This window comes from Athene cunicularia (assembly GCF_003259725.1).
Source record: "Athene cunicularia isolate RWA chromosome 3 unlocalized genomic scaffold, athCun1 chr3_part1, whole genome shotgun sequence".
In the NCBI taxonomy this organism is placed as follows: Eukaryota; Metazoa; Chordata; class Aves; order Strigiformes; family Strigidae; genus Athene; species Athene cunicularia.
The window spans coordinates 86692501-86718948 of NW_020799097.1; the positions used below are offsets into that span (position 1 = coordinate 86692501).

The following is a 26448-nucleotide window of genomic DNA, read 5'->3' on the forward strand; positions in this document are numbered from 1 at the left end:
AGGTGAATATTGTCTGCAGCGAGGGCACCATCTGGGTAGTGGAAATGGATTTGTGGGCAAACACAGAGGCAGGAAGGAAAATCCCATGCTGTTCCTTGTCATTTCTAGCTTGTCTTGTAAGAGAAAAAGGTTGTCGTTCAGAAAAGAGAATAGATGCCTGTAGATGAGTGAGCAGGGGTAGCAAGGTGTCCTGAGATGGGTGGGAATGTGGGGAAATAGGAAGATGGCGTTTGGTGTTATGTGAGATAAGTAAATGAGATTCCAGTGCCAGGTGGGAAAGAGAGTAACTCCTGGAGATCTGGCAGCTGCCAAAACTGTCTTTGCAGAAAGAAGTTGATGCTCCACTGCAAGCAGTAAAACTGATTAGCTAAAGCTATATAATCAGTGCTAGGGTACCTAACAAACTGAGATGTTAAATTGTCATTGCTTAGTTACACTAATAGGAGAAACATGCCCCACCAAAGTTTAAACTTTCAATTTTTTCCTGCTATACTTTCTCTCAAGCTGTCTTTCACACCTGGAAGCAGCTTTCTATAAGCTTCCATAAAAATACTTCATTTTTAGCTTTCAGCAAATCCCTCATTAAAACTCCTCCTTGTCACAGTTTCTGGATAATGTCTAGATTATGTGGGAACTGGTAACATGTCACTCATACCCAGCAGTACTCAGACTGTCTAAAACTGGAAAGGACTGATGTCCTGGTCATACTCTATCTTATTGTTAGCCTGTCCTTCCCTGACCTGCTGTCTTTTATCTTCTTCTGTGACAGCTCGGGAAAATAATCCCATTTTCAGCCTGATAACAAGATTTATGGAGCCATCATCTGTCTGCCAGTTCTTCTCTAGTAACTTCTGAATCCATTGGCCAATTTTAGCTAAATCTGGCAGTGAAGTAGAAATCTCAAAGATGTTTTAGTACTCTAAAAAACCAAGATAACAGAAGATAAAGATACTAATACTACGGTCCCCAAGGTAAAGAACACAGTGTGAGCTTGTCTCAAGATAGATATGATGGAACGCATGCAGAAAAAATGTTATAAATTGTCCACTCATGGGGAAATTCTGGTTTGTGCACTATAAATCCCATTATGCTGTCTCTCGTGAATTTTCTGATGTGTAATAATTAGTATATGAACATTGCAGCATAGCTATCATTCAGTCAATCAGCATAAAAAGTCAGTCAGAAACATAAATCTAATGGAAAATTACCTCCCTTAGTTCTGGAGACCAGTGAACAACTTGCTTGTTGAGCGTTGGCATGGTGGTGTTTTTCCTTTAGAGCTGACATGCCACTGCCTCAAGCTTCTTACAGCCAGAAGTTGTCCTGGTGTTGCTCCCAGCTATCATGAAGGACTTGCATGTTAACAAGCAGTGAAAGGCTCCAAGGAACACACAGAGCTAGGCTCTGAAATCCTGTGATTCAAGGAATCCACAGACTGCAAGTTTCCAATATGTTCAATGCACATGTCTGCAGCCAACTTTTCCGTATGCTTGTACAGTTACAGATAGCACTTCAGGGAAATCTGTGGCTTACAAAAGGCAAACATTTAAATGTAAAGAAGGAAAACAGATCTCCTGAGTGACTGTTGTGAGCAAGCTGTCTTCAGGAGGAGAATAAACCAGACTACATTCTATAAAGGATGTCTATTTAATATTATTTTTTTTTTTTCTGAAATAATGTAGTCTTCTTCTTTGACACAGAGGGCTGGATATATCTTACATAAACACCACTTGACTCTGGTCAGTGGTATGATTTGTATCAGCAGAAAGTTAGAGGTCAGTAATAGCATGGTCAAAGGGCACACATAAGTTGGTGTCAGGAATGAAACACAGCAACATGCAGTGACACAGAAGGCAGATCATGTACGAAATTGGAGATATTTTCACACTAGAGAAGGAACAATGGTGGCAGCTACTAAAAACAATGCAGTTCTTAAATCAGTACTTGCTTCTTCAAAATGCGATGAGCCATCCCCAACACTTTCACTACCAAATATATGGCCAGCGTCAGCCAGAGGCTGGATTTATTCTATTTAGACTTACACTTACTCTACATACTGACTTCATTTTTCTATCACTTCAAGCCAGATAGTATAGTTACCTCTCATACCTCTGATTCACCAACCTCTCTTTGTCTTTTAAAAAATATTTTGAAATCAAAAGTGACTGTACTGAACTCACTGAAAAAACAAAAGCTGTGTAAGAGTAAAGAGGGCAACAGTCATGTAAGTACCAATCTTCACAAAATTGGATAGGCAATCTTACGATGTTTTTGGCCCCATATAATCTCCATATAAAAAAAGTTTCTGAGAAATGTTAAGTAAAATATCAGCTTATTCAGGACTGCCATTCAGAAAAAGACCATAATTTATGACAAACTCCTACACTGCACAGGGTACACTTCAAGAAGAGGGAATAACATAGTCAGACAGTTTCAAAATTATTAATTGTAAGTTTCCTTTTCATGTCCATGAACTCTCACTCAATAGTTTTCTTCACTGATGTTAAGTTAAAGAGTGGTAACTGCAAAAAAAGACTTGATAATGGTTTTTCTTTGCATTATCCAAACCTCTTTTGCTTAGCAGAAGATGGTGCATTATACAGTGAAAAGCATTCTATTGATGTCTCACAAAATCTTCTTTGCTTTGTAAATTACTGCTTTGTCTGGGCTACATGATAAAGTAATTTGTAATCTCCATGAAACTGTGAAAAGCAGGTATCTTTAACTATTGAGAATAAAGTAGAATTGTAAAACGTGGCTACACTAAAATTAAATAGCAGACAATGCTTCATTGAACTCTGGAATTAGAAACATCTGTCAACATATCGTAACAAAAACTCCTACAGTGAACAAAAGTCAGAAGTGCTGCTCTCTTACTTCCAGAGAAGTTTGCTAATTTAAAAATTATGTACATGAAAGAGAATCAGGTCTTGAATTTATGAAAGCATCCTTACCCACAAAGAACTGAGGAAGAGAAACGCTCTACAGGATCCACACACAAGATCCACGCATTGGATGATAAGTGTATAAGCATGTGACTATCTGCAATTCCAGGCACATGAGAGCAGAGGACCTGTCACTGCATTGCTCCTGGATAATGAATCATCTAGCAGTAAATTATTCCAGTTGACTTTTCCCAGGGATCCTCATTGTCAGATGTGACAGACATGGGGATGGAGACAAGCAACAGCCACTGTGCCGGGGGTGGAGAGTATGAGGGAGAGGTCAGAAGAGTAAGTCTCCTACCCAGTATGTGAGACTTGACAGCTCTGAAGATACTGGGGACACTTCCATATGACTCATTCACAAGCCTCTACAGCTGACCGACCTACAACCAGCACAACAGATGAAACTCGAGCCCTAATGAAGCCAAGAGAATTTTGCCAACAAATATAACAGTGCCAAGTATTCCACCTGATGGCTTTGAATTTTTTCCAAACACATTAACCAAAGATTGTGTTCACTTTGATATATAAAAGAATGCAGACTTGACAAACCCTCTCAACTTTGTCCAGGCAGTGTAGTAATAACTGCTATGTATGCAATGACTTTTTTTTTTTTTTTTTTCCCCACATAATGTTCAAGTAACATTGAAGCTGCAGACAGGATTCAAGATTTTTCTTGTTTTTAAAGTTTTTGCCCTATTTTTACCATGGTAATTTTTTTTTTCTCCATACGTTAAAAATAAAACAACATAATTAAAAGAAACCAAATCAACCATTCTGTAGCACAAAAAGTAGTGGAAACATTTCCACTGATACCGTGTAAATTCTCTTAATATAAAGTATTTGAGATGTAATATCACAGTATACTATGCCTGCAAAATGCAGATATTGAACTCTGATGACATAATTTATTATATATTGGTTGCTATTTAGGGTTCTCTTTCACCTTCTTTGTACCTTCTCCCTTTCCTTGATGGGGATGAGAAAGGACTTAGCTTCTGCCCATAGCTGTACCACTGAGGTAAGCATCTGAATGATAGAGTTCAATTAGTTGAGGGAGCACCAAAATTTACCAAACTCCTTGTGCATTGTGATTGTTTTACACTACCATAGTAAGGTAGTTGTGAAACTTTTTCCCTGCTACCAGGATATTAAAAACTGCTTTTTGCTATGTGGACATTTTGATGTTGTCTATTAATACGTTTGAACATGAGCTTAAACTTCTCTCTTTATTGGCACTCTGTATGTGGCCTCTTATTTTCTACAAACTTGTAGAAACTTCATATGCTTGATATCTTTGTCTTTATGCAAGTTGCTAGGTAGCACTAACAAGCAAAGGGACAGACAATACAATCATAGAAGCCTCACTGACACCAAAATGTCTTTAATTTCTTAGCAGTTGCTGCAAGACCAAGCATTTACTGGGACAACGTATGGCATTCTTTCAGCATGTCTCTGACCCTTGCTGTTACACTCTCCTGTACTCCGGGCAGAAAGAATGTGCATGATACACTATTGCTGGGAAAAATGGAAAGGTTTGGTCTGGTGTTTTTTTTTGTTTTTTTTTTTTTTTTTTTTTTTTTTGCAACACTTTGCATAGTCAAGATTCACTTATGTTTGAAGAGGCATGACCTTTATTGAGCCTTTCAAAAGCATGCTAAGGATATGTCCTCCTACCAACAGCACACACACACTAGCTCAATAGAATATTATATACTATACCCCAAAGAACATATGAAATGTAGTTTTAAAGTTAACTGGAGACTGCAGCACACATAATTCACGAGAGTAGAATTATATTTCAAGAGACACATTTTTAATATTATTTCTTACTCTGCTCACCCCAGGCAAATTTCTCACAATCAGCTGAAACAAGATCTGTGCTACAGGTACAGAAAGTCTGCACTAAACAGAAAGCAAGACGTTAGAAATCCACATCCTCTTTTTTATTTTGGGAGACACATTGATTTGATTGCTTTCAGAAAATGAAAAAGACCCAGGCTTTTGAATTAAGATGATTTAGTTCAGTGACAAGATAAATGTCACTGTAGGCTTTCTGCAAATTCCATCTGAAGGTTCAACTTGGTGCAAATTTTGGAATGCAAAAACTAAATTGCCACCACCACAGTGGCACGCAAAATCGATAAAGCGGTGACTGTGGTGAAGCTTTGCACGAATATAAGTGTTTTCCAGATCTTGATATGGGGTCTATTATTCCTTCAGCTTAGTAAGTGGTGGAGCTCAGGAAGTCACCATTAAGGATACTTAATGTAATGTCCCTTTCACATACATACCCTAGTGGAATTCAACTTGCAACTATATCCATTGTCTGCAGTTCTATAATATGCTTCAACAGATCTGTAGGATGCTTAACATTTTTCTGTTAAATTTTACAGGTCTGCATCTAATTTTCATACAACCCTACCTCATTTTTATAGATGCTATTGATTTATGCTAAGACATGCCTGCTACAGACTTAATTTTCCATTGAACTGTAAAGAGACTCTAGCATCTTATTCTTTATATTCTTGTAGAATCCTTAATCTCTTTTTAGTTCCTTGGGATATATCCACAATGATAGTGTACTTTTTACCCATCTAATTATTTTAGAAGAGAAGCACACCTTTTAAGTAAAAGTCCCTTCCTGATGAATTTCTGTGCACCTATTAATGTTGGGTTCCCCACCTGCAGCTACTGACACCTTACTGAAAAATCAAGCATATGTGGCTTGTGTTTATTTAGGTTAAAACAAGGAAGCATCCAACAAATCTGATAGAAGCTGTGTACTCTTTCATGAATCAGTCTATTTTACAGGTTCCATCTGCTCTTAAGTGCTTCCCAGAGAACAAACACTGTGTCACTATACCACATATTTCCATTGCACTATCCCAAACACTTAAGCTGCTGACAGATTAATGCTTAGTTCACTTGTGGCAGACATTCTTGGGTTCTTACACATGTTCTTATAAGGAAATGGAACTCACTAAGCACTTAATCACAAGTTGGGGTAGTGTTATTGCATCAAATACAACATGCTAACTTTGTTTCAGGAACAGGCTAAGGTATCGCTATATAAGCCACTGCTGTCACGAGCACTGCAAAGACCCTGGAAATCAAATCACTTTTGCCAACCTCAGTTAAACAAAACCAAGCAGAAATTTGCTAAAGGGTAGCCCCGGGGCTAGAGATGAGCCACCTGAGGAGTGTGCAGAAATGACCAAAGGATTGTGCTGTTTACTGGAATGCAACATGTGGCTTAAGCATGTATATATTTGCTTGAAGTCATTACAAATAGATCTTGATAAAATGACCGCAAAGACTGGGAATAATAGACAGATATAAAACCCAATAGCAGCAAAACTGAAGTAAAGTACACCCAAACTTGTTAAAGACATCAGCAATCCTGTTAATTGTGAATTTACCTAGCTAGGAATCAGTAACAGCAAGAGAAGCTGTTATGAGCAAAACGTGAATATACACCATGAATATCTGCATTTGTGCCTGAGAGAAAGGTAGAGATTCCTGGAGAATCCTTTACATCGTTACCTGATGTAAACCAAGTTCGATTATTTCAGAGCAGCCAAGAACCTCACCTTGTCTTATGTTTAAATAGAAGGCACAAAAAGGAAGGGATAGCTTTTTAGTGTGAATATCAGAAAAAATGTAAGTAAATTTTCTTCCACATTCAGACTGGTAAATATTTGTCTGGTTCTGACCTTTGAAATACATTTTGTAGAAGAAGACTTACTGCTTGACTCCCTAAGCAGACTGACCCCCCTGGTTATACACACCACACCATTATCACCAACAGTGAAGGCCTTTTGCCACTGACCTGTGTGTTGCTGAGACTTTCAGGGAAATCAGTATCCACAAACCACCACTGATTTCTATGGAGCTGTGTCCTTTTCATTTATCAGCAAATTTGTTGTCACTCTTCCCTTGCTTAACTTATCAGGGTCCAAGTTTTTATGAGTGTCACTGGACACAGTAAATGCTCTATCCCTGGTGTTTGCCAAAGGCAAAGATCAGGCACAGTGACAGTCCTCTCCACTACAAGTGGTTGGGAAAAAGCCACGTCCCACTGCAATATCTGGAGTTGGTTGTTCATCAGTGGACACAGTTTAACATATCAGAGGTGTATAATTACTGTCCTTTCTTGTGCTCCTCAAGGTGTCAGAAGACAGGAGTACATCCCTGGGACAATGCTGCTCTCGGAGCAAGTCAGGGGACTGAAAGCATGGAGTACCTAATAAAATTAACATTTTTACTGAAAGTCAATGTAATTTCATTTGTGTCACAGATTAATGTTTATGCTCTGTTACATGAAAAAGATGGGTGTTTTTCCCTATCCTTCTCTCTCTCTACTGACACAAGCAACCTTGCACAATTTGATAGCTTCTCTTGATAAATATCCAGCATTGGTAGAGCTCACCTGCACTGCACACATGCCAGCAAGACAATACACAGATGAACTGAATCCAGATGGATAGCAACAGATAAAGCTTGAGTATGCATCCAAGATGTTATCTTACTGCAAGCATGTAAACCTGCTTTTCATCTCAAAATTATGAGATGTTGAATTGGTAGAAGTAATATTACCCAATTTAGTTACACATTTTGAAATCCCTTGAAAAATAAAAGGCCTTATGATGGTGCAGTAGTGAGACAAATACCTAAGATAACTTATCTCTAGTTATTGTCACGAGAGCAAGCAACTAACTAGTAGAACATTTCCCTGGTCATGTTACTTTGTGTGACTTTTTGTAAGATTTGTTAAGTTACTCTGTGTTTCACAGGACAAATGGTCTGTGTTTCAGAACACCTCAAAGAGTACAACATGCAGCAACTTCCCATTCTTTCCAAGTAAGATCTCCAGACACATTTACATAAACATTTTTAAAACATGTATCTTGTACCACTGTCTAAAGCGAAGTTTTCCACAAAATGCTGTGGTAAATCTTGCAAATCCCCTCTATGACAAGAAAATTAAACTCCTAAATGTTTTTCCTTTTTATGAGTATATATACTGAGCCTTTTGTTTTGTGGCAATGTAGGATCTAATTCCATTTTTCAAAGTCTGCCAAGCACACAACTGCTTGAAAAGATTTTCTTTTCTTTTTCTCTTTTCTATTTCATCAACACTGAATCAAATAGAAAGACTTGGTTTAAGATGTTTCTACTAGTTGGCTGTCACTTTTGCCAGTTTTCAGAAGACTTCTGAAATGCTGGCCAGCCTTAAAAGTACATTAAATCCTTGGTGTGCATCATTCAACATACCTGAATTAATATGGAAATGTATTCATGATGTGGCTGTAATGAACACACTTTGATTCCAGAACTTTATCTTCACTTCTGGCAGCCCATCAAGCATATCTTCCAAGAGCACACTGCACAGCTAGGGAAAGCTGATTTTTCTCTTAGGAAAGTGCTTGCAACTATAGCAGTATCCGTTTTCTTTGCCCTCTCTCTTTTTTATCTTTTCTGATGATGGGGAGAAGTTAAAAGAAAGGCTTTGCCTCCCTAACTTTGATATTTCTGGGCTTCTTGTAATTGTTCTTTGATTGCGGATACTTTTCCCTCTCTCCTTTTACTGGTCATCTGTGCACTGCATTCCTCAGTTTTCCTCCAAGATGACTTTATCTTGTTTGTAAAATGCTATTTTTTTATTATTCATTAGTAGACTGGTATCACTTCCTGAAGGTGATTTTTTTTTTTTTTTTCTCTCTGATATATTTATCTTGCTCTCATTTTTGTCGGCTTTCATGGCCCTTTGGGCAGCCTACTATGTGTTTCTCAGAGCCTTTTTCTTTAGCAGTGCTATAGCCTGTCTTTTATTATCCTTCCAACATTTGTAATCATTTATTGTCTTTGTTCAGCTCTCTATCCACACTCATTTGCTTTTTGTTTCTTCCTTCTTACTTTCATCTTCAAAGTCACATTACTAAAGGTGATTCCGCCTTCTGTGTCTTGCCTGATGATGAAATGACAAACTGAAACTGAGAAAAGAGGTTCCAGTATACTCAAGGGAAGAGAAGGGCATCTAGGAGAGGTAAGGGGGTGAGCGAGGAGCAGCACTGAATCACCTGCTTAACCATGGAACTGGATTATCTGGGGCTTGGCAGACATCTCAGGGTTAGATACCAGCAGGCAGTGTTTGGGGTTCTGGCCTAAAGCAGATAGATTTTCTAGTGGAAAACCAGAGTGGAAAGGAAGGAAGAAGCACCTTTGTTGGCATCCAAGGGAATACATACAGGAGGGCTTTGTAGGTGAACATAAGGTCACATCACACCATTGCATAATCCAACATTTAGATGTTATACAGAGAAGTAAAGAGAAGATTAGCCATTGACTAAATTTCTGAAGGCCAGGAACTGTTGTATTTATGAGGTAATGCAACTAGTGTTTGTGTAGCAGTTAATAATCTCAGCATTTCCTTGAGTAGTCTCCTATGGAACAATTCTACTGCTAATTATATGAGGCAGAGTGCTATCCTAATGTGGCTGTGCTGGTTTTTATACCAGGATTAGATAATTTAGAACTAGTTCTGATACCTCCAAATGTTCCCTGTATAGAAGGACTGGATTTTCTGGGTTTATGGGGTTAAGGTAAACTGACTAACAGACCTTGACCAGGTCAATAGAAATAGAGCTCAGAGAGATTTGATACGGTGGACCGGACTATGCATCAACCTGTTAACCAAGGTAGCATTATACACGAGCTTAGTAAACATAAGGGCCTGAAAATAAGGATATTTCTCGTTTTCAGGGACATTTGAGTAATGCATTGCTAATAAGATCTTCCATTACATTTTAGCCTTTTTTACTCAGTAGCTGGTAGATTCAAGAGCCAGTGAACTTGCAGTCTACCATCACACTGTCTACCAACTGTGTGGTCTCTAGGATTTGCTCCCTGCAGTCATTTACATTTTCCTCTCACCTGCATGTTCAGTTTTTTCTTTTCCTTTCCTGTCAACGTCAGTCTGGGAAATTTCTGCTTTACTCAGCATCACCTATTTTGCTGCAAAACCTCACTGACCTTCATGATCTGGTTTCCCTGCTGGGTCATCTCACTAGGAATTTAGTCACTCATTGCCATGATTCTTGTTTGATGATACTTCCTTCAATTTTCTGGTTCTGCACACCTCTCTTCAAAGCACCATCTCTCCATCACTCTCTCCTTGGCCAATCTCATTGATTTACCCTTTAAACAGAATCTACATTATTTAATTTCTTTACTCCTTGTTTGCTGCTCCTTTCTTCTTCCCTTCCTCACAATGGTGTTTTTTCTTTCAATAACTTTTCCACATTTTCAATAGAAAAAACGATTGTTTTTTCATCTTTTTCAGCCTTTAAGGTTGCTTAGACTGTTTACTTGCTTAAATACCACAATTTCCCCTTTTCACCACTGTTCACATGTCCACCACCAGGAACTCTTTAATTGATTTCCTCCTTAAAAGTACTGCCAAGTCTCCACTCTGTCTCCTCAACATAAATGGATGATTTATTCAAAGAAAGAAATATATATTTTCTGACTAAAATCAAACTCTAATTCTCCCCCAAGAATGCGTTGTTCCTTATAACTTTTCTGCTATTTTCTGCATGTCCTCTCTCCTTTTTCGTCTCTTTCATCAGAGATAGCATTGTAAGTTTATCTTTCTTTTTCAGTGATTCTCCTCCCCTTTGTCTCCCTCTTAACTACAAGTTTTGCCTCTAAAATAGCTTTTTTAAAGCAATGTCAAAGGAATCCAAAACTCCACATATGCTTCATACATATCTATTATTAACTGTTAATTGTTCCCTTGATATCACTTCCCAATCCCATTTTAGCTCAGGTTCTAACCAAACCTTTGTTTAGAATCCATATGCTGTCAACTTCCCCCTTTTCGTCTTAGCCAGATTCACACAGACACTGTGGATTCCCAAAAAACATTCTCAAAATCATTCCAGCTGAGTAACTGTGTTGCATTTTTTTCACAGCACACAGGTCTTTCCAATATCTACTTACATATTTGTAGGTTAGTATGAGAGCTTCATATTTGCTTAGTACATGTTTAATACTTCTATTTTATTCATGTGTGTCCTTTAATGGGTGTGTAATAGCAAGCAGACTAATGAAAAGAGATCAGGTAAGGGCTGCATAAATTCTACTTTGTAAATTACAAGTATGCATGTACAAAAAGACCCAAAAGACCCCCTGATTACAAGACAAAGATACCAGCTATTACTGCTTAAGTAAAAAAAAAACCAAAACCAAACTGAAGCTTTCAGTTCTGATAGGCAGGTAGAACTAGGACTGAAATCCTTATCTAGACAAAGCCTGAAGCCCTGAATGGTCTAACATCTTAATCTGAAAGAGATCCTAAGTGAAAAAAAAAAAAAAAAAAAAAAAAAATTAAATCTCTACAGATGAGGTTATCATTGACAGAGAACACAGCTGTTTCAAGAAGTGTCTTAAAACACCCTGGAAATGCTATGTGAGAGATGGAGAAATCAAGCCCTTGTAGTTTTGTCAGAGAAAAATGAAACTCTGGAAAACCTGGTGATTTAGTTCACTAACATCACTATGAGATCACTATCTATAAAATTCAGATTCAAAAAGCTCTTGGTGTATGTGAAAGGTGAAACTAGAAACTAAAACTAGAAAGCTAAAAGTGAAGGTAGAAAGCACTAGTATACAAATATAGAGCTACTGGATGAACACTGTCAGAAAAACCTTGCAGCAATGAAGCTATTTAAGAAGTCTTAGCTTACCTAAGAAATGTGGTGTATATACTGAATGAGGTACTGCAAATTAACACTGGTGTTGCTGAACTCCTACTCACGTGTGATAGAGTACATTGGACAACCTAGCCATAGCAAAATTATGCCTGAAAAACAGTGAGCATGACTGGAGAGAATAGTAAGAAATTTTATCCATATGTACAATATGTGAAAATAAGGAAAGGTAGGTGGTAGAGCACTCATGGGTGTGTGAGTTTACAGAAGTCATTGAGGATTACGCAGCTCAGTATCACTTTTGGGGACAACACGTGGTTGTAATGGAAGGATACAAGAAAAACAACTAGAAAAGGACCAGAGAATTGAAGGCACTGGTGCTATGCAGACATACGTAGCAAACAAGCAGCACACTAGAAAATCCATTTCCTCTGTGGAAAACGGATTGATCAGGACACAGATAACTTAGGCACCAGACTTCAAACATTTATTTTTCTTTTTTGGAAAAGGCTGTTGGAATTGGAGGGTTCTAGAGGGGACGAAGTAGGGAGGAATGGAATATAGGAGTGGACTGCTAAAGTGGATTCCTAAAGATATCAGGCCAGGGACAAGCATGCTCCCTGTTTATCTAGAAAATAGGTACACTGAAGCCAGAAATTGTGCAAATATTGCTACATACATCTGTCTTTTGGAAGAACTACCTACAATGAACCAGAGACAACACACTCTCCAGTTTATACTGGGTTTTTGTACCCAGGGAGCCAACAAAAAAGAACCATATAGAGTTTACAGTTTTCATGGGTTTGTGATGTGTATTTTTGTCCTTTCAGATATGCCCAAGAGATATCCAAACTTCTCCAGAACACAAATGATTTTTAGGTTTCTGATTAAAATCACAAATATGCAACAACAACAACAAAAAAATCTACTGTGACACCTGTGTTATCTCACATAAAGGACATGTGAGATAAAGTGGGGATAAAGTAGGAACAAATAAAATTATCATACAAATGATACAAATGTTCATATATATCCTAATTTTTTGAAAAGCTGTATAACATGACAATATACAGAGTACAGTGCATGAGAAGGTCTGACTTACACTAGGAGACACACGTTCAAGTGAAGAATGTTTTTGCTATACTACAAATATAACATCAACAGTCTCTCATGAGGATTTCTAACTACTTCATGAGCTGTGGTGGTTTGTAAAGATGGTCTGGCCTCCACTGATTTATGCTAATAGTGGCAACTAATTTCATATAACTCACTAAACACAAGCAATGAAGAGTGATCTGCTATCAACAACTGGGGACAAAAATGGAGAGGGAGGTGATCTTGGTGCTGTCCACTGTTTCTACCTGCTTTAGCAGTTTGTGACTATCAAGCTCTCATCCCTTTGTTGATTTCCTTACATTGAATGTGCACCAAGGCTGCTTAGTGCTCCTCACTTGGTTTATAGCAACAGCTCCCTGAGGTTCCAGTAAGCTGTGACGCCTTCAGCCTTGCATATCTGCACAGACACAACCTACTCTTTTAGCAAACGTACCTCGCTCTCCCTTTCACAAACCTCTGATGTTTACTTGGGACTACTATCTTACCATGTGTAGATGAAAAAATCAGTGGAACCATTCATGAACCAAAATCCAATTCTAAATCTTAATTCACACCTTTTTCTTTAGACATCAGAAAGAAAGGATACTTGTTATTCAGATTTTCCCATGATCTGCAATTTGTTTAATTTCTTACAGTTCTTTGGTAAGATATTTTTTCTTTTCTTTCCACACATTTTTCTTTTCTTTTCCACACATCAGAGCTAAATGCCCATGGCCATTTTCTAAAACCCGAGAAAAGTAAGCAAGGTAGATTTTATTCTTTCTGTTCGTTGTTTCATTCTTTCGTTGAATTGCTTTCTTCACCTTCATATTTTAGTCTCCCTCTCAGGTGATCCCAGAGGTAAGATTTATGGTTACCACTGATGTTTTATGATTAAGACACTGAACTTTGGTCACTGAATTACTACTATCTGTAGGTTCAGAAATCTGCCCGCCAAGCACAAGTCCCCAGGAGACTTCCCACAACCAGGGTGCCGATTGGCGCTGAATCCACACTTTAACCCTTAAGCACTAGCATCCCCCAGTGGTCCTATTTATCACTGCAGTTCACTTTTTTTTTTTTTTTTTTTTTTTTTTGTAACTGTAAATTCAAGTCAAGTGCCTCAGAACTAGAGAGTATTCAGGAGTCTGCGGAACTCAGTAAAGAATCATATATATTTCATCATAGGTAAAGACGAAAAATTTTAATTTATTTCCAGTCATTGCATGTATCATGTATATTAGAAAACACATACCAGTAAGAGCAGGATTTTTTATAAAATATTTGAAAGGGGGGGGGGGGAATCAGACCAAAATAAAATCACACTCTTTATTGGAGAGACTTTTTGAAGAAGAAAAATAGGTTCAGGGTCTCTTCCAAGAATACTAGGTTCTACAGCTTTTTTTTGGATATTTTACAAGATCATGACTCATGGAAAAGATACTATAGCAACCACCAATTTTTTAATCTGCCTTTTGATTTCACATACTTACAAACTACATTTCATCATATCTATTGAATTGGCATTCTAAATCAAATCTTCCTGGCTGACATTTTGTTGACACAATGAAAATTCAACAATGTTCTCAAGAAAATACTTGATGAGAAGCATATCCCAAACAGTGTTCTTAAACCTAGCCCTTTGCAGAACAATCTGAAATTGTGTTGACTGGGATTGGTTTCCCTGTTTCCTAAAAGATCTCAGTCACCAAGAAAAGATGAAGTAATGGGATACTGCAAAACATCACTGGAGGGGATAGCAAATAGGAGTGAGAAGAACAGACAAATGATGCACATCTACCTCAAATATGGGATGCTCGTACCTACCCAGCTCCCTCTCACTCCAGAAACAGAACAGCTACAACAGCACAAGCCCTGTATTGGTGCTGACTCAGCAGAGGGAGGATGGTGGGAGAAGGATGTGCAAGGCTGCCCTGGGAAGATCGAGAACAACATTCCTGCACAACACTTCTGTAGGGGATGAAAAGAAGGAATTTCCTCTTGTCAATGTTGGAGCCCTCCAGTAATTCCTAATGCTGAAGCAGTGGAGATGAAGGGTTGTTAATTAAAACAGCCTGTCTGAAGATCAGTGTGACTTATACATTAGCTTTAGGTACAGCAGGAGATGATGAGCAGTACAGAATAGAAACAGATGAACATGTTTGTCCTCTCTGTATCAGAATCTCACCAGACCTGATGCCACAAGAGCGCAGAAGTGACATGGCTTTACCCAGTCCCTTCTGCTTCGTAAATCCAGTAGGCCCCCAGTGTCACTTAGCTACTACTTGTCGTCCTATTACTGTTGTCACAGTAGCAGAGGACACATAGCAGTTTTGTAACAGACGCATAGTTCCACTCTTTCTTGGCAGTGTAAGCACTGAATACTTGAGACAAGGCAAAAAAACCCACCCCAAACCCAAGCCCCAGAACATACATGCCTTCTCTGTAATCTAAGGGCTAAATGCTAGGGTGCTTTCTTGGAGGTAACCTAAGGGAATTCTGCCTTACTCAGTATCTCTGAATCCACTCCTTCACGAGCAGCAGTCAGCCCAGAGTGTGAACGTGCTGAGACATGACAAACCCATGACACCTCTTGCTGATATTCTTTTATTCTGTGGTTAAGGCTCATGAGGATTTTTGAAAGGAAGTTTAGTTTTGCAAGCTGCTGAGTGCTGACTATGATGTGGGGCAGCTTTCAGTTAGGCAAATGTCTTAGCTTTTGTTAAGACTCTTGGACAGGCAGACTATTACTGTGACATTTAATAGAAAAGCTGTGTGGATACATTTAGCTTAGGCTACTCAGTGAATGTACATGTTGCAGGTCTTAACAAATTATGGTCCAGCACAAAAAGAGACGGCAGCTTTTCTTCTTGACAGCTGTCATGTCTCTCCTTTTTGGAAGTTCTAAAAATATTTGAGAGGTCCTAAACAATGTTTCTTATAGGTTATCATCACTACCGAAAACATAGAGGTTGGTATTCAGTATGACAAAACAGTTTAACCATCTGTCTCTGGCAGTTACATGAAGTGGATGACTCTGAAGAAGTCACCAACCATATACATTATGATACAATGTGTCACACAGCACTGAAAATTAATCCTGCTGCTAAAGAAATGGAAAATGCACAGTAAACACATTACCTGAAATTAGAATTGTTTTTGACCAAATCTCCAGAGCCTTTAAAGTCGTAACAATGATTTCCTATTTATATGGACTGCTTGAAATCTCAGGTGATTCCCTGTGGAGAGCTGCATGAATACTTTTTCAAGAGGTGAGGAAAGGAAAATAGATAGCTATAACGGAACTGCAGGAGCAGCCAAGCAGTAGATTGATTCAACAGGAGAAATTCAATGCATCCCAAAAGATTTCTTAGGATTTGCTCTCCTGCTGCTTAGGACACAATTTCTTATAATGAGAAACTGAGGATCTTGTTTCAGGTGTGTCAAAGCTTGTAGTGATGACTTGAAGGTATATAAAGAAAAAACAACTGAAAATCTCTCTTAAATAATGCTTTTGGATGAGGAGAGAACAAGGACAAGCTCTTCAAGGTGCAAAAAAGGTCAAATACCTCATGTAAATAGCATTCTTTAAGAGATACTAATTGAATCCACAGTCAAACCCTTTCCTTCATCTCCAAATTCATGCATTAAACAGCTTGAAAACTACAGTACACTTCAGTAAGTAAAATGGAGAAAGCTTTATTAAATTATCTGGCAAAATTTCACTTGGTCTCACGGTAACACCTACTCTTGGAAATGTCTGTAGAAAAATCCTCAGTTTTTAGTTGTGAAGAACTGAGTTAACAAGTTATAAAATTAAAAAAAAAAAAAAGTTAGGTTTTTTTTTTTAGGTTTTTTTTTTAACTATTTAATAAGGGAACATTTTAACAGGCAGACTACTCTCTTCATCTGGAGCACGCCACATGGTAGAAGGCTGGGAGACAGCATGTACTGCTGCAGCACTACATAAACTCTGCTTGAAAAGTTAAGTGGGACATGCATGACATGAATTTCACCCTGAAGAAATGTGAGAATCATGCCCTCCTCTATGAGAAGTACTAGTCCTTATGAACGCTGAGCTTCTCTACTGCTCTGGTGTACCACAGCCTATGCAGATTTGTTGTTAATTACTTCATAGTGAAAGCTCTGAAACGCTGTGTTGTTTCTCAAGTAAAGCCCAGAGTTTTATTATTCAGAAATGGGCTGCCAGATGAAATTTCCTCAGGCAAAATTCTGAATGCTGATGGCATCCTGGTTTGATTAGGGAAGACATGTAAAATCTGAGATGTTCATGTTCACAGCAGCACACATTGTTCAGCACTAACACGCGCCTCACACTTCTCAACATCACACTATATACTGGAACATCACATGGTGTAGAGGAACAATAGAGAAGAAATGGATGCTCTAAAAAATACCTTACCAAAAATGAACATTCATGCATGAATGATATTATATCCAGACATTCAGCAGAGGTTTACATTTAGTTACAATGCAAATTTCCAGAACCCAAATATTTAAGTCTTTAGAGCTTTTAGAACACAGATCAAAGCAGATGGCACCTGCCCTTTCATTACTAGATGACCAAAGTTGCATTACAGCTCCAGGCTCCAATCAACTTCAAGACTTACTACGTGAAGCAGAATCTCCTAGAGCATCCTTCCTTACCAGTAAAAGGCTATCAGACTCTGAAACTGTCCCAGCACGTAGCACAGGAGCAAGTACTAGAAAAGAACAGCAAGTGCTTAACCACCTCAGCCCCTTCCCAAAACAGGGACCAGGTACTTTTTCATTTCCAGTTGAAAATGCATTTTTCAAGATTTATTTTATTCTTTCTATAACTCTATGTATAGCGTATACAGAGAGTATACATTATTTCAGCCAGCTACCTATTGCTTGAGCTTGACCTAACTCAGCAAAACACTGATACCCTCATGTCAGTGGTGTCTGAACCAGAAAGTCAGCTTCTGATCAGGGATGAAGCAGTATCTCAACACATGAAACAGTGAGGAGCTAATAAGCAGTTATTATTATAGTTCCTATTATTATTATTTTATTTGCTCTCAGCCTGACCACCGAAGCAGAATGGGATCTCTGCTTCATTCATTAACTTGGAAAGCAAGGCAAGATATACATCAAGAAATAAAACCAGTAAGAAACATCTAGATGAAACACAATCTTTGCTTTTAATGAGACAGCCCCCTCTCCCCCCATCTCGGAAACAGTTGAACCAATTACATCTCTTACCTGTATGGTTCCAGAGTCCTGCTGCCATAATACAAAGCTTCTTCCCAGGATTCAAGGTTAATACAGGCATCCATGGCACAGTCAAGCATTTTCAGCTGATAGATATTTGTGTCTGGAAGATGACCCATACTGCCACTCAGGAGACTCTGGCATCTTGTCAGAACCTGCTCCCACTCTGTTATTAGCCTTAGTTAAAGAAGTATTTTTACTCAAACAAAAATATGAGTTCTAAATGTTGTTAGCAAGGAATAAGAGCTATAAGGCATTAAGATAAAAAAGCTGCCATCATTCCAGACTCTGCTTCATTCCTTGAAAACATACTTGAACTCAGAAGTGGTAGCTTAGGTAACCATGCTTTGTTTACATTTAGCAAAACAATTTCTAAAGGTGGCAGTATTTCAGCAATAAAAGGTAAAAGACAGATGACAAAATGAAAGGATATTTTAATACATAACAAATTATAATGCAAATACTTTTTATTTGCTGAAACATTATTATTTACTTAAGATACTTCTCCAAATCTTACACCCAAGGGCAAGAACCCATGGAAATGTGTCTTAACAAATCTCTCAGCAGCTAAAAAAACCCTACTTTTCTTTTTGTATATTAAAATAGTGACACATATTTCTACGCTGCCCAAGATTTGGTTTAGAATTCTCATGAAATTAGAACCTTTTATTGCAGTTAATTAATTTTATTTCTCCTTGAAACAGTTATAAAGAACATTGGGGGGGGGTGGGTGTACAGCTGTGTGTTTCATGCACGAGAAGGAAAAGCATCGCAGTTTTGATGTCTGACTGTAGTTCAGGATTAAGGACCTTGGCAGTAAAGATTTTTACCTCCAGTGCTACAGGAATACTTTTTGTGTGTTTTGAAGAAAGGAAAAGTAAGATGGAGTTTGGGTTCACTTTTGTTGGATATTCCTTACCAATTATTTTCATTACATTCTACACTGGTTTGACTTCTCCATGGACCAGATTCTTCTGTCTCTGACCACACCTAAGCTGAATACCAATATACCCATATTTTAAATGAGTATTGTCATCTGGGACTTTATGGAAGTCCCAGAATACAAGCAGTCTAAACACCAAAAAGATACCATACACACCAGTAAGAACAACTCAAATAAAAAGAAATTAAGACTTACAATAAGAGAAGTAATAACATTGTTTGTATCACAGTCCTTTCCACACAATCAATTCAAGGAAGTTCAGCAGTTATCTTCACGACATTGCTGAAAATGCTATTTCACCCCAATCGAGCAATGGATTTAAGTGTACAGCAGTAACCCTGTCATGAGGTAATTAGTTCTTCCTGAACATGGGAATATTTACATAGTTAAATTTAAGAATGTGACCACTATGTGGCTGGGCCAGGATTTATAGCATGGTTGTTACAAGACTAAACTAATTATTTGTGAATTGCTCTCCTGCCCTTGGATTGAAAGAACCATATAAGGGAAGGAATGTGTTATTATAAAATTGCACCTTAACCTTTATATCTCTGGCAAACATCCATGTATTCTTTACAACTGATTAAGGACAGACAAACAGAAGAATGAGGGATATTATTTCCACTTGATACAATTATTGTAGAAAGTACAAAGCACTGACATTCTTGAAAGATTACCATTTTAGCTGATGCATAGTATTTGTCTGCTTTTACTTCTCATTATATTGCTTTGTTCACTCACTAGCATCTAATAGCAGATGTGCTATATTGCAAAAGCTGTTGGGACCAAATTGTCAGGTACATAAACTGAAAACTTGGAAACCCACTATCAGCTGCAACAGGACAAAAGTGAACATGGCTCTCCTGTATCTGCTCAAGACTAGAGGAGCAGCCCTCAAGCAGCTCTGCTACTGTTGCGTGGCCTGAGATGCAGAGCAACCTTTTTCTCTACAATAATCCCCTTGCACCGGGCTTTGGCATCTCAATTTGTACACTTAAACTGGAATTTGGGTCTGAAACAGCTCACTTACACATATTGTTTGAGGTTCTCTAACTGCAGATTTAGCATTACAACACTGTATCGGTTGTAATCAGTAGTTCAGGTTTTGAAGTCACTAACTTTCTCAGCTGTAAGAACTGTTGGTTTAATTTGCTAAAAAAAATTTAATTTGCATAAACTAATGACTATGTGTCTTAGCCAGCAAGGAAGGTTTCCTATGCATTCTTGGCAAGTGGACAAATGTCAAGCCCCCTCTTCAGGTACTGCACTCGCCACTGCATGTCAATTAGCACTGGTATGGTGGTGCAATGGAAGGAAAGATGACACATTTTAAATAGCCCATGTCTGAGAATAGAAGCTGAACAGACAAGTAAATATTTTTTCAATCAGTCCTTATACCTTTCATAATGTGTTTGATTAATTTAAAAATATCAGTTAGATCTTAAAGACCCTAGCAAAATTCAGTGGTGCAATTTCTCCTGCAATTAAATATAGGACCATTAAATAGGACTGGTATTATGGCTTCATACTTTCAGTATAAAAATGAGGGCAACTGCATGTTGCATATTCATAATTCAACTTTCAGGCTAAAACATGGGCCCTGAAGCATAACTGAATGCATGAAGGTCTATTTTAGCATTGTCCATCTCAATCCTGTGACTACAGAGGAATTTAAGATAGACTAGAAACCATATGAAAATGAAAGTTAGATTAGATAACTGTTTCCCTTTTGCTAACAAATTAATCACTCTGGACTAGAAAGAAACAAACTCATGGGGTTTTTGTTACAATAAAAATTGTGATCACTTGTTCCAGCCTGGACTATCAGTATGAAAACTTGGTTTCTGTGCTGCTGAAAAGGGGTACTGAAAGATTTCATTCTCTCTAGCTCCAGAGAAATCTCATGTTTCTGAAAATGGTAACGCATCTTGCTACAATAAGCCAAATTCAGAGTCAGTGAAATTCCACTGAATAGACTAAGATGGAAGAGAGATCAATATACTCATAATCTTCTGGTAAAAATCTCCACCTCTCTTCTGCTTATCTTTTCTTCGTTGTTTCTGTTCACTATTTTTTTAATTGGATTGAATATCTACATGATGGTCATTAGGCTCTAATTCTGTTTATTAGTGCAAGATCATCTCATTCAATTTGGTTAATTATCAATTATTATTATATGTTATTATTACAACTTATTATAATGATTCTACAATGTTTGCAGTGAACCTGACTGTGATTATAACCTTGTTATTGTCATTGCTGTGCAAAGAATGAGAACCCAGAGATGTTCGCAATGGGAGTAATGGGACAAAGAATTGAACAGTGTTTCAGATTAAGCTCTATTTCATTTAAAAGTGGAACTATATGACAAGGTGGGCTGTGATGGCAGAAGTCTAAACCTGACCCAAAATATCCCTTCACATCCTAAGTATCTACTGTTCCTGCCATGAAGCAGTTTCAGCCCAAGTAATCAGAGATTCTATTATTATTCATACAGTGAAGAATATTACACTGTTTAAACATCAAATAAGTGAGTTAAAAATACATTTTAGAACAATATAAACATGTAAGCTTTTAGGAAATAAATCTCAAAAGATGAACTGTGTACTAAGGGACTCTGAATTGGTTTCACAACTGAATGACAGACTGTAGCTGGTCACCAAAAGGATACCTTCTTTTGATTTTGGATATCTCACTTCATTTACAGCATCTTTGACTTCTTTCCAGGCATGCTCTTCACCGGCCAATTTCTCAGCATCCTGGTTATTGAAAACAAAAGCATTTGATGAAAAAAACCCAGTAAACTGAGAATATGCAATAATGACGAAAAACAGGGTAAAAAGATCACACTGACAAAAGCTACTTGTGGGGACTGTATCACTATTTTTTGAAAAGTACACAAAAAATCGTTTCACCTGGCATTCGACTCACCCTGTATTTGCAAGTAAATGAGATGATATCAAGAAAATTGAATGCAAACTTGGAAACATTAAATACTCAAACCAGATACTAGGTTTGCAACAAGAACTATGATCAACCACAGGAGAGAAATATTAGTATGTGATTTTTTCCTATCAAAATGTAATGAGAGGATCAAATTCTCTCAAATACCTGCTGCCCAATACTTCACAGATCCTCAACTGCACTGTAGAAAGGATTTAGTAAGTAATTTTGATTAAACACATGGTGATTATAGAGACAAACAGTGGGAGGCTACCTTCATCCATTACAGTTATAAGCATGATCTTACAGAAGTCTACTACTCAGAAAAAGCTGAACTTCGGTTTTCTTTTATAATTCATTGCTATTTCTTCCATATTCCATCAGGTTCTAGAAACAGCTATATTTTCCCATTGCTTTGTCATAAAGAAGGCAAAAATGATTAATAGCTACAGCAGTAAGAGAAAGTTTCCTTTTTCAACTCTCTAGCAGTGACTAACTGCACCTTAGGCAAACCACTTGGAACAAATTTATTAAAGCATCTACAGACACAGTTAAGCATCTTGAGGGATTTCCAAAAGCATCTAGATAGTCAATTTCTATCACTATAAGCAGTTAAATACCTTTAAAAATCTAGCCTTTAAGACATTGTAGTTCATTATATCTCTCTCTCCTTATAAAAAGCCCTGCTACTTGCAAAAGAGTGTTGCAGGAATATTTTAAATACAGTTCTAAAAAAATCAGCCTTCAGCAGGGGTGGAGGCCTGGACAAAGAGAAGGTGCGTGAAAACCTGACCAAGCACTTTGTAGCCAACAGATGCTCACTGGGCGTCACAGGAGTACCTCTACTAAAAAGCCTGTAATCTGTAGCTGTCTAGGACTGCATAATTTTCTTATTCCACTGCTTCTTATTTACCATAAATTCAGAACAAAAAATAATTATAGTGAGAATCAGCACTCACTTTCATATTTAATTTGTGGTTTTGTCCTTCTATCTGCTCCATGAAAAACACAGACCTCTGTGTATTCCTGGGGTGATTAAATCAAGATTGGTCTCAGCTGCCTCACCATTCTGCAGGGACTCACAAGGACGGCAGCCTAATCCCATTTTGCACAGGTACTTCCCCTACAATCAGTTCTCTGGTCAAAAAGATCACCTAGAAATACTTTTGTTCATAGCTAAATCTGCTAGCATAAGGCATAAGGTAAATGTTAGGACAAACAAGCTCATACATACTGTAAAAATTTTATCAGAACAGTTAATATACACAGCCAGCCCTCTTACAGCTTTGCAATAGACTCACACTGAATCTGTTAGCTCCAGTGTAACCTCTACTGGTTTTTATGGGACTACATCAATTTCTGAACTTGGCCTGTTAACCTGTAACAAAGTGTCTCTAAAACATCTTTGTAGACCAAGTGGTGTTAAACGACTGATCTAAAAAAAAAAAACCAAAAAAACTTGCCCATAAGATACAAATAATGATATATGTGAAATTGTAGGTTTAAGGAGCTACTGAAAAAGAAAAATTTTTTTAGGCTATCTTCTCTCACTGGCCCAAGTATAATTCTCAGTATTTCTCTAACATGCTGTAAACCTTACAACTAAAACCTCAGAAACAACGGGAACTGGGACAGTTGAAAGAAAAAAAACAACTATTCACCAAGTTACAGGCCAATGACTGATGCATCATTAGGGCTCACTTTGCACACAATGGGACTGATGGATGAATCAGGTTAAAGTGTCCATTGACACAGGATTAATCTTTCTCCTGCAGACTTTTGAGTTGCGTTCCATTGTCTTCTAGCATCTCATTAACAACACAAGGCTGTGCAAGGTTGGAGTTTCCTCTAACCTTTACACTTTACACTAGTGCACAGGGCTAAGCCAACACTAGCTTCATATCCAGTAGAGAACAGGGAGTGTCTGTTGGACTAATAATCTCCCAGCCCTCTCTGGATTCATGGTCTTTATCTCTTTTGTAGAAGAGTTTAGGATGGAGGGAGCTGGGCACGATGCCCAGCTCTGGGAAGGATTTAAATCACATGTTTCCCAGACCTTTTACACCTCTACTGTTCATCAGATTTTCATACACCAAAGCAGTTCTGTCCTTTCCCAAACCCTCTAGTTCAAGACACAGGGGCTGCTTCCAAACAGGCAGCCAAGCTGCAAAACCACCAGGAGGGCTTGTCAACTGAGAAAACTTCTGCCTTCCAGTCTAGTAAGATTTTTCCAAGTTGTTTCTCTCCCTTGGACAATGCCTTGAAAGTCATGACCATGTGATATGACTAAGCCAGCTAAAAATACAAAGCTGCCTTGGAGTTGGAATTATGGAAATAATTGAAGTGATTAATAGTTACACTGAACTATTTAATTTAATCTAAAAGCATGGCACTAACAGCTATGGAAGACGTAGCTTTCCACAGAATAACACGCATTCAAAGCATCTCTTTTCAGAACATGTTCCCAGTCAAACCTCCAGGTGTGCAGAGCTGCCAACAATAAAGGAAGACAGGCTTTTTTCATCCGCAGACAAGGAGAAACCTAGCTGAAGAAAAGGAAGCAGCTTTTGAAAAAGGAAGAGTTAGCAACTTGTGCTTATTTCTTTTCCTTATTTCTAACATTGACACTAAACATAAAAGTTTATTCTTCAGAACAACAAAATATCTGTGTCTTAGTCTAAAAAATAATTAGATCAGATAATTTAGTCACAAAAATGTATGACAGCTTTACGATGGCTGAAACTGGCATACTTTGCAATTCAGCTTTCACACATAGAGGCATGCTGGAGAAAACTGAGAGTGGAAGTGTTGAAGGCTCATGGGGAGAGCAGGAAAGACAGCTGCAACATGTGCTTTTCCAGGCAAGAACACAACCTAGCAATACTCTTAATAACAGGGGTACAATTCCTTGGAGGCGGAAGCGTCACTGAATGTGCTAGCTGAACTCACAATCTAGGGCACAAGGAAAGACAAAATTGATCCTGTGACTTATTTTGAGCAATTATTCCAGATGGAAGACTGTTCTAGCACCTGCTTTCCACATACTCCAAGCATGTGCAGGGGAAACCTGTTCATTAAAAGGTGAGTTAAGATGCAGCAGCAACATTTCAATTCCAACTCTCCATTCTTCCAATACCATGGGAGGTGCTGCTACAGCTTTCTTGACAAAATACACCTGGGGATTTGCCATTTTGCCAGTGAAGCTTTTTTGTAAATCTCCACGGACTACTTATCCGTTGGACTATTTATCCCTAATGGCTTAGACCTGTGTGTCTAATCTTTTAGAAGGAAAATTTTCAAATTATTTTTGGTTCTTCTAGTAAAACAAGCTATAAACTAAACTCTTCACACCTGACGCCTCTCCAAAGAAGGGTATATGTACCTTCATATCTTCCTGAATTTACTTAGGGTACATAAAACTAAGGCTCACCTAAATAATTCAACCAGACAAAATTCTACCCTTGACATCTGTTTGGCTCTTCAAAATGGGCAAATGCAAAATATTCAATAAAGCAAAATTTTGATGTCATAAAGAACCATCTTTCCTCCTCTAAATTTCACAATAGTTTTGCTGTATAAAGTATTCAAGAACAAGATATTTTTAAAAAATATTTGCTTGAACATCATAATTTCTATATCTCGTAGATCAGAGCAAGATTAGATATTGTTTTTCTTTCAGAATAGTTCCAGCTTTTGTATCCAATGGCTCTCCAGAGTTTAAAATTTGTAGATACTCATTGCAATCTGTTTCAGGAGCCTGAGCAGAAACATGACCAGCTCTTCCCAGTGCATCCCGTAAATGCTCATAAAAATAGTTTGTGGTATACAATACACCACTAAATGTCAATATTTGATTTAAATATTACAGTTTTCCATAGTTTAGGCTCCATTAGTGACACTTGTAAAAATGAAATTATAGCCACTTATAACAAAGCTATAACAAAAGAGAAAGAAATAACAAAACCAGAGGATATCTGATGAGGATTATAACCTGTTTGCATGTTCTGCAGTTCTGGCTTTAAGTGACAGGAAGATTTATTTTAAAAGCACTGTCTCCTGAAACAATTATAGACATCAGCCACCCCAGAAATAAGCATTTGAAAATGTTCATCTGTTCCATTCTCTCCTATTCATTTGTTTCCATGGTTTTTTTAAGAAATAGTTCTTTACCTATCTCTTCTGCTACTCTAGTGTCCCAAACACATCACATCCTTAACTGAACTCTCTTTAAAAAGGAATATAATCTTCAAAGTGCAGATGCTTCTTTTTTCCTTCCTGTTGCTTTACAGCACTCCTCTTGCCTGGACTGCTGTTCTGTTTCTTATACTTCCTAAAAGTGCTTCCTACCTATTGATTTCAAGAACCACTGCTTTTACACACAGTGTTAGCAGTCACTGTTCTTTGCTGTCCCAGCATCTAAAATCCTGAATGTTAAAAGTTTCCCATATGGACAGCATGTCCTCTGAGAGAAGATCTCTCTCTTACCAAAACAAGTATATTCAGTGTCATTGCCCCTCTGCCCAAATGCACTCCCACAGCCCCAACATTGCAC

At 37.9% G+C, this 26448-nt stretch overlaps 1 protein-coding gene across 1 annotated transcript in view; it reads right to left on the reverse strand.

The window, feature by feature from the left end:
- The window catches only part of SMYD3 (SET and MYND domain containing 3), a 374780-nt gene that overhangs the window by 34496 nt on the left and 313836 nt on the right, over positions 1-26448 (reverse strand). The window contains exons 9-10 of the mRNA XM_026844592.1: positions 21625-21712; positions 18002-18176 (exon numbers count right to left, since the gene is read on the reverse strand). Of these exons, the coding sequence (XP_026700393.1) occupies positions 18002-18176; positions 21625-21712 (263 nt within the window). The remainder of the gene's footprint in view (positions 1-18001; positions 18177-21624; positions 21713-26448) is intronic.